At 39.3% G+C, this 9,548-nt stretch overlaps 1 protein-coding gene across 3 annotated transcripts in view; it reads left to right on the top strand.

The window, feature by feature from the left end:
- LOC131525770 (CUGBP Elav-like family member 3) overlaps nt 1-9,197 on the top strand; it is a 69,788-nt gene extending 60,591 nt beyond the window's left edge. For 2 of the 3 annotated variants that reach the window (XM_058753708.1, XM_058753710.1), the window contains 7 exons: nt 572-716; nt 816-965; nt 2,055-2,114; nt 2,451-2,555; nt 2,845-2,988; nt 5,208-5,344; nt 8,017-9,197. In XM_058753708.1, coding sequence (XP_058609691.1) covers nt 572-716; nt 816-965; nt 2,055-2,114; nt 2,451-2,555; nt 2,845-2,988; nt 5,208-5,335 — 732 coding nt within the window. In that variant the 3' untranslated portion in view covers nt 5,336-5,344; nt 8,017-9,197. Of the gene's footprint in view, nt 1-571; nt 717-815; nt 966-2,054; nt 2,115-2,450; nt 2,556-2,844; nt 2,989-5,207; nt 5,345-5,647; nt 5,748-8,016 lie in introns of all 3 variants that reach the window. The other variant, XM_058753709.1, reaches the window with a different exon arrangement.
- Nucleotides 9,198-9,548: the final 351 nt, after the last annotated feature.

Genomic DNA, 9,548 nt, shown 5'->3' on the forward strand with positions numbered 1-9,548 from the left:
ACTATATGGCTGGTAGAATGATCTTCCCACCCCTATCCGGAATGCTGAATCCCTGACAATTTTCATGCGACAGCTGAAAACTCGTCTCTTTCGACACTACTTAACTTCATCCTAAATTTAAAAAACAAACTAACAAAAAAAAAAACTTTGTCTTTCTCTTTATTTTTTTATTCCTTCCCTTTCTAGCTTGTACTTATTTGAACAATGCCTGAAACTTGGTATTACGAACACTTCCTGTGTCTGTTTGCCTCTTTAAGAAGAATCGCTTTATGTATCCCCCAATTGTAAGTCGCTTTGGATAAAAGTGTCTGCAAAATGACTAAATGTAAATGTATATGCACCAGGATTTAGTTCACAGAAAATATATTGGGATGAAATTGAATTTGGATTATAGCAATAACTGGAAGTTGCATTAGGTTTGGTACCAGAAATACTTCCATAATTACTTTCCGTTCCGCACACAGGAAGTTCTAATGGAAATGGCATTGACCTGATAACCCCTGTACAACCCCTGCACGGGACTTGAATTTAGTCAGAGCTTTGGATTCACGTCTTGTTTTGTCCCATCCAGCTCGTCCAACAGCAGGCCTTGGTGGCCCAGTCTGCATATCTGTCTCCTGTTGCGACGGTTGCTGCAGTGCAGATGCAGCAGTTGGCTGCTCTCAATCCCAGCAGCATCATAGCCACACCCATTGCCTCAATCACGCCCTCCTCAGGTAAATGTCAGTCTGCTACAACAGCAGTTTATATTTAGTATTCCCATTCCAGGAGTTGTTGGATTTATTTGAGTATTTGTAATCGTCGTTCTGCTGTAGGTACGAGCACTCCTCCAACCATTGCTGCCACACCTGTGCCTGCTCTGCCTCCACCAATCGCAGTCAACAGTTACCCTCAAGTCCCTGCACCACCCAATGGCCAGTCTGCCTCTGAAGCCCTCTATACTAATGGTGTCCATCCATATCAGGGTGAGGATAGCTCCTTCAGCCTTTACTCTTTATTATACTATATTGCAGGGCTGCATGAGAAATCGATTTAAGCATAATCATTGTTAAAGTCTGTGTAAGGTCAATTCTGAGAATTGTTTCTAAACACATTATTAACAATAAATGCATTGCTGAAACATGTTACAAAGACTGAACGATGTAGTACAGGTTTTGACCATTTTTGTGTTCAGTTTTTTTGGGGGGCGGGGCTAAAATCATTAGTGAAAGTAAAAGTGATGTAAACCTTTGGATTACGAGTCCGACTCTCTAACCATTAGGCCACGACTTCCCCATCAGTGGTTCGCCAGCTCAATCGCAACTTACTGTCATTATCGTTAGTTACTACAGCCTTACCTGGTGGCGATAATTTACAAAACAGCTCGGTCTCCTTGTTTAAATTAAGTTGCTAGAATAAGCATCCATTCAGGCTGTACCGGTATTTGATGTTTAAGAGCAGGGTTGTCAGGTTTTCGCAACAAAACCCACCCAATTGCTACTCAAAACTAGCCCAATCGCGTTTCGAGGGGGGTTCCCCGGTAAAAAATTGCATTCAGGGGGTAAAATACACATGTTTTGGTGGGGTTCCCCTGGTACATTTTGCATTCCAGGGGCTAAATATCATGTTATTGGGGTCGCTTCAACGCACGGACATGAAAACAACCCATGGCAGCAGTGTTAAAGTAGCCCTATTTGGCAACTTTAGACTTGGCAACACTGGTTGAGAGAGACGGCAACTTTCCCACGATGGGGCGTGGTTTCAGTGCTGCCAGCAGACACGCCCCCAGTGTTTGAGAGCCGAGAATACTACTTATTTTTTCAAGATTTTGATACCTTATTTTATTTACTTATTGGTTTTTATCATTCAAATTTGGCTGTGGTTAAAAACGCATTTTTTCTGTGGTGTGACAAACTCGCTTAATATTGCTTTACACGGACTTTAAATAAAACTAATACTCATGGTACTCAATATTTTATTTAAATTACAATTGTATTATTCATAATTGTATTACCAATTATCTTATTCATCACTGCTTTTCTTCTGTTTGTTTTCAATATTTATCTATACTTCAGCTCAGAGTCCTGCATTGGATCCTCTCCAGCAGGCGTATACAGGCATGCAACACTACACGGGTGAGGCTTCTAAACTCCTGAACCTCCATTTGAAATATGTCAGAAGTGAAGAATGTGAAATACAGTACTCTCTTTTCCAAAAAAGAAAATAGTTTTCACTAAACAAACAAAGATTTGATGGGATTCTCATTACTGTCAGTAGTTGTTTTCACTACTGAGGTTTAATCAAAGACTAATTGAAGCTGGTCACTAGCTGAGTTGATTTAGGCTATTTTTACAGCAGAACCGGCAAATGCAGTTTGTCTTCCTCAAAGCAACAAAAACAGACTGTGGAATGGCACTTGAATAGATTACTTTATCCTGATCTCATGTTTAACTTCATTACTCCACCCACAGCTACATATCCTGCTGCTTATGGATTGGTTGGTCAACCATTTCCACATCAGCCCACTTTGGTAGCCCAGCAGCCACAGCAGCCGCAGCAGCTGCAACAACGAGAAGGTAATGATGTCATTTCCTGTCCAACTGGCTACTATAACCACTGACATCCTGTTTTGATTATTCCCTTGACTATTATTGAACACATTTCTCAATCATTGTTCTCTGAATCCCATGTTGCGCCACCAAAATATTCAAAGCACCATGTTTTACTAAGGAATCAACATGGTTACTTCCTTTTTATGATAGAATAATTAGACTGAAACATGTGTAACAGTGTGGTCTGATGTATTTCATTTCCTCCTTCGCTCTTGCCAATGTCTCATATCTTCTCTCCTCTTACTCTCTCCAGGCCCAGAAGGCTGCAATATCTTTATCTATCATCTGCCTCAGGAGTTCACCGACTCTGAGATGCTGCAGATGTTTCTGCCCTTCGGTAACGTCATCTCAGCCAAGGTGTTCGTTGACCGCGCCACCAACCAGAGCAAATGCTTTGGTGAGTGATTTCCAAAAGCGATTTAGATGTAGTATGTGGAGGGATTTAACAGACCAAATTAAATAAATAAATAAATAAATAATGAAATTCTTCAATACATAATGGAATGTTGCTATAAATGAAGTTCAGTGAAATGTAGGCATAAATAAGGTGAGATATATATATATATATATATATATATATATATATATATATACAGTGAGGAAAATAAGTATTTGAACACCCTGCTATTTTGCAAGTTCTCCCACTTAGAAATCATGGAGGGTCTGAAATTGTCATCGTAGGTGCATGTCCACTGTGAGAGACATAATCTAAAAAAAAAATCCAGAAATCACAATGTATGATTTTTAACTATTTATTTGTATGATACAGCTGCAAATAAGTATTTGAACACCTGTCTATCAGCTAGAATTCTGACCCTCAAAGACCTGTTAGTCTGCCTTTAAAATGTCCACCTCCACTCCATTTATTATCCTAAATTAGATGCACCTGTTTGAGGTCGTTAGCTGCATAAAGACACCTGTCCACCCCATACAATCAGTAAGAATCCAACTACTAACATGGCCAAGACCAAAGAGCTGTCCAAAGACACTAGAGACAAAATTGTACACCTCCACAAGGCTGGAAAGGGCTACGGGAAATTGCCAAGCAGCTTGGTGAAAAAGGTCCACTGTTGGAGCAATCATTAGAAAATGGAAGAAGCTAAACATGACTGTCAATCTCCCTCGGACTGGGGCTCCATGCAAGATCTCACCTCGTGGGGTCTCAATGATCCTAAGAAAGGTGAGAAATCAGCCCAGAACTACACGGGAGGAGCTGGTCAATGACCTGAAAAGAGCTGGGACCACCGTTTCCAAGGTTACTGTTGGTAATACACTAAGGCGTCATGGTTTGAAATCATGCATGGCACGGAAGGTTCCCCTGCTTAAACCAGCACATGTCCAGGCCCGACTTAAGTTTGCCAATGACCATTTGGATGATCCAGAGGAGTCATGGGAGAAAGTCATGTGGTCAGATGAGACCAAAATAGAACTTTTGGTCATAATTCCACTAAACGTGTTTGGAGGAAGAAGAATGATGAGTACCATCCAAGAACACCATCCCTACTGTGAAGCATGGGGTGGTAGCATCATCTTTGGGGTGTTTTTCTGCACATGGGACAGGCGACTGCACTGTATTAAGGAGAGGATGACCGGGGCCATGTATTGCGAGATTTTGGGGAACAACCTCCTTCCCTCAGTTAGAGCATTGAAGATGGGTCGAGGCTGGGTCTTCCAACATGACAATGACCCGAAGCACACAGCCAGGATAACCAAGGAGTGGCTCTGTAAGAAGCATATCAAGGTTCTGGCGTGGCCTAGCCAGTCTCAGACCTAAACCCAATAGAGAATCTTTGGAGGAGCTCAAACTCCGTGTTTCTCAGCGACAGGCCAGAAACCTGACTGATCTAGAGAAGATCTGTGTGGAGGAGTGGGCCAAAATCCCTCCTGCAGTGTGTGCAAACCTGGTGAAAAACTACAGGAAAGCGTTTGACCTCTGTAATTGCAAACAAAGGCTACTGTACCAAATATTAACATTGATTTTCTCAGGTGTTCAAATACTTATTTGCAGCTGTATCATACAAATAAATAGTTAAAAATCATACATTGTGATTTCTGGATTTTTTTTAGATTATGTCTCTCACAGTGGACATGCACCTCGATGACAATTTCAGACCCCTCCATGATTTCTAAGTGGGAGAACTTGCAAAATAGCAGGGTGTTCAAATACTTATTTTCCTCACTGTATATATATATATATATATATATATATATATATATATATATAAATAAAAGCATAATGAAAAGTACAAATAAATAAATTGGGTGTGAAATGTATTTATGTAACATGAAAACCTATGTAAAATACAACGTGATATATGCCTTAAAATGAAAAATGACATGAAATATGCTTTGGAATGAAAATGGTCACGTTCTCTCATCATTTAAAAATAAAACATTTAGTTGTATTTTGCAATTTATTTATTTCAGTCCATGACTTATTTAATTATTTATTTAATTAGTCTGTCATATCTCTCCATAGCTATAAGCAGAAGTTTACAGTTAAAACTGTTGAAATGACAAGGAAATCATCAGTGACTCATTCACCGAAGCACTTCCTCCACAGCATTTACATCTTCTGTTTCTTTCTTGTTGCTGATCACGTCCTTCATGCCGCAGGTTTCGTAAGCTTCGACAACCCGGCGAGCGCTCAGGCTGCCATCCAGGCCATGAACGGCTTTCAGATCGGCATGAAGAGGCTTAAAGTTCAGCTGAAGAGGCCTAAAGACGCCAACCGCCCATATTGAGCCGAACAGGTGAGGAAAGCGAATGCCTCTTTATTAAATTTCTCAGTATTATGCTTTGTGAGCAGTTCTAAACTAACCAGTCTAGCCTGTTTTGACTGATTAAAATTGTTACCACAGACCTAATGATGTATAAATAAATACTGTAACCTAAAGTATAACTCATCAGCATTAGATTTTAAAAACGTAGCCGAAAAGAAAAAAAAAAAAACACTCATTAATTTTTACTTTCATTTATTGTTTTTGTGCTGTGTCATTGTTCACCAAAAAAAAAAAAACTATCAAACAAACAAACACAACCTCATCCACACCAAGGCTGCCCCGTCCAATCATAACTCGTGCGGAGACCACGTCGCTATGGCTACGGTGGCCTAGCATCCAATAAAGCTCCCCCTTCCTCCCACAGCGTTGGTTTGTAAGTTGATTGGCCTGTGTTGGTTGCTGTGGAGATATTCCTGCCTGTGATGGTTGCCATTAGCAGTTTTGTTTTTTGGCCCTTTGTCATGTATCCTCCATGCTGAGAGTGCATGGCGGGTTAACGTGGTGACTATGGACTGTGTTTGGTGCGTTGTGACTCTCTCTCTTTTTGTTTTATAAATACTGATCAATAACTGACACTAATCTGTGATTTATTCCTAACGTAACTCCGGTAGCTAATGGAGTTACTCAAACTCAATTGATCCTATTGAACTCTAATCAACCAGCTCAATGTGCTGCTTTTGGGTGGATTTTGTTTTTGATCAGTTTCCTCTGTGTTTTGTTTGGTCATGACTCTATTTCTTATACAAAATACTCCCATATGTAGTCTGGTGGTGTTATAGTTACTGTGAATGTGGGGTGGGGGGGGTCTCAGTGTGGTTGTATTTGATTCAGAGAGCGTTTGTGCTAGTGGATATGCTGTTTCGTGCCAACGAGTGAGCTTGTGTACGTGCTTGCGTGAATGATGCGAACGATCCGTGAGTTTGAGAGTGAGAGTGAACGAGAGGTAGGGAACTTCATTCATTATATCTCTCAAATCTCTCACGCTGAGGTTTGAGGTGACACTTTGTGGTTGTTATGGTGAAACGAGTGACGCATTGTGCCGACCAAAGAACAGCATTCCTCTGTAGGAATTCTGGGTTATGATAGAAAACCTATACTTGCTAATTTATATTCAGCCATTCGTCTGAGCACTCAAAAAAGACGCAGTTAAGTCTCCAGCTGAACACAATACGGCCCAGAATTCCTATGGTGCATGTTGGAAATTTGTTTGCCTGCCAGAAATGTTTCCCCACTCTAAACGATCACTAACACACAAACACACACTTGCATAAAAACCCCATTCACTGATTCACAATGTAGGTTGCATGGAAGTATAGAATGGTAAGCATTAGGCTACGTCCACATTAATACGGATTTAACACGTTTCAAACGCTCTCTGTCCACACTAACATTTTTAAGCGTCTTCCAAAAGTTGCTCACCTGAAAATGCTTAAATTCCCTTGCTGTGCTCATGTAAAACACCATAAACACTTAATAAGACCAGACATCATAAAGTTATTCTAGCACTATCATTTTAGTAGTAAATAGGGGCTTTCGCACCGGAGGAACCTTTTCATAGTTCCTAGAACTGTTGCCGTGTTTGCACCACAGGAACTAGAAATGTATTTGGTTCTAGGAACCCCGTTTGGGGGAACTAAATTAGCTGCTACTTCAGAGTAGGGTCTAAAACAGTTCTATAGGAACTACTAGTGATGTAAGTGTACGCTGATTGGCCAAACTCATACGAAACACCAGCTACCCGGCATTTTTAAAAAGCCGTGTAAAAATATTTACTCAATGAAGGTGGAAAACAGCGATAACGGCATTAGCCTGTTGTCTGCAGAGTTGTGTTCTTTTCTCAGCCTTCATTGATATGTAACACTGCGAGTTATCATAGGAGATTTAGCTCTTTCAGCCGCGTAAATTGTCCGTTTACATTCCATCTCCGTTATCACGAAACCCACGACACACAACAAACAGCTCTGATCACTGCGTCCTCCATTCACCGGCTGTTGACATTTGTAAATGTTGTGAATAAAGATGTCGCTGTCAGCCGCTTCAGAGCAAACGGGCCGAGGGAGAAATTGGTTCTTTAGGAACCACACTGCTGGCTAGTTCCTAAAACTATGTGGTGTGAAAGCCCCTAATATCCTATCACTGTCTGGTGCATCCACGGCACATTCAAAATCGTCATTTATCGTATGGCCAAAAACTGTCATCTTCCTTAGCTGCAGGGCAGCAATTTCGAGTACATATTCAGTCATCTTTGCAGGCATTAATCTTTAGCAATATTATTAAAGTGAATAGAAGGCTGGTCCGACCCTAGATATATATAGGTACAATATGTGTCACATAACCAAACATACCTCCATTATCACAGTCCACACTACAACGTCTTCAAATTTGTATACCTAGGAGAGCGTCTTCAAACAGCTGTTTTTGCTGGACCAAAATGGGTATTTGCAAGAATACAAGAATGCAAGAAAATTCATATTATTAGTGTGGACGAAAAAAGATCACATTTATCCAGATCAATGTGGACGTAGCCTTAGATAACCTTCCCAAATGCACAATAGAGTTAACTCTGTGAAATAAGTAGGAGTGTGTTTTGTGTTTTTATGACTTGCTCTTAACTGCTGTTTTTGTTTTCTTTCCTCTCACAGGGAAGAAAGGAGAGGACTAACGGAGTCAATTACAAGTCACTTTTCCTCCACTGCAAATTACGGGACCAACAACTTTCACAAAACTACAGTATAAAACCTACTGAGATTATTTAAACAAAATATACATTTAATAATAACAAAGACAGACTTATCACACAAAGTGCAGGTTAAATAGAATGATTTGCTACCTTAACAGTATGTGACATTAGGACCAATCAGCAAAGCAACACCACTCGCTCTTCTGCTTCACACGCTGTTGTGCCGTGTGCTTGTGGGTCGTGACCTTTCTGCCCTCGGCCCACACATCTACGCCCTGCACACACACACACACACACACACAAATGGGACCAATGCAAATATGTCAGTACTACACTAGTTTCGCTTCTGGGTTCAAAGGAACTATGAACTATTAAAGTCTTTCTGCAGCAATCTAAAATATGTATATAGAAATTTGAGGGGACCATGTGTAGACATATCGAAACGGTTGGGAGGGTGGGACTGGGTCAATGTGATCAGAGCAAAGAATCATGGGAGGTATATGGTAGATAGAGAAAGAATGTCCTTTTGGGAGTTGTGAAGGATTTGCTCTTGGTCTCTAATCGGAGTCCAGTTATACATAGTTCTTCATCTTTAATACTTAAGGAAACAAATGACCTGAGGTATAGGATACTGGTCCTATATTGCGAACCTCCCTAAAATGACTGAATATAGTTTATCACAGAGAGGCTGTAGTTAGAGTTTTTTATTTTTAGGTTTGTTAGTTTTTCTTTCTTTCTTTTTTAAAATTGTGGATGATTCGAGAAGATTCATGAAAGTTACAAACATTTAAAAATGTATTTCATTGTATATATCATGCTTTTAAAATGAAGGTCAAGATTTAAACATTTGGGATATTATTATTATTATTATTATTGTTATTATTATTATTATTTAGGGAAAGTGATTTTGATCCTTTTTTTGCAATTAATTTATCAGTTTCTTGATGGAGGGCATTTTTTAAATTATTTATGAAGATAGAGGATCATTGGCACGTTCTGATGAATCCATGTATTTTTAGACATTTTATTTACAGATTTACCATTAATGAACAATCATTATTATTATTCTATTTATTTTCTTCAACTGTTGTTTCACAACCTGTCAATTACAAAAAAAAAATTTGAATAAAATTTTAAACAATATTTTTGTGTGTCTGTGAGATTACGGGAATGAATTTGTGTATTTTTGATATTTTCAGATGCATAAAAATTCAGATTAAGTATGATTAAAATGTGTGTATATATAAGTTACCAATTTATAGCAGAACTTATTTTCACCCCTTATTTTTAAAGTGTGCTAAAAGTCTTCATACAAAGGCGAGTATAAACAGTTCTGCGTCTTTATAGTTGCTGCATGAACTTCATCACAAATGATTTTAATAGACACTTTCTTGGTTTCCACTGCATTATATCCAGTGAATTTTAACAATTTAAAGTTATACATAACTAAATTTTCTGTTTGATTAATCAGAGACATGCATAATGAAGACGATG

The sequence above is a fragment of the Onychostoma macrolepis genome, chromosome 19 (genome assembly GCF_012432095.1).
Source record: "Onychostoma macrolepis isolate SWU-2019 chromosome 19, ASM1243209v1, whole genome shotgun sequence".
In the NCBI taxonomy this organism is placed as follows: Eukaryota; Metazoa; Chordata; class Actinopteri; order Cypriniformes; family Cyprinidae; genus Onychostoma; species Onychostoma macrolepis.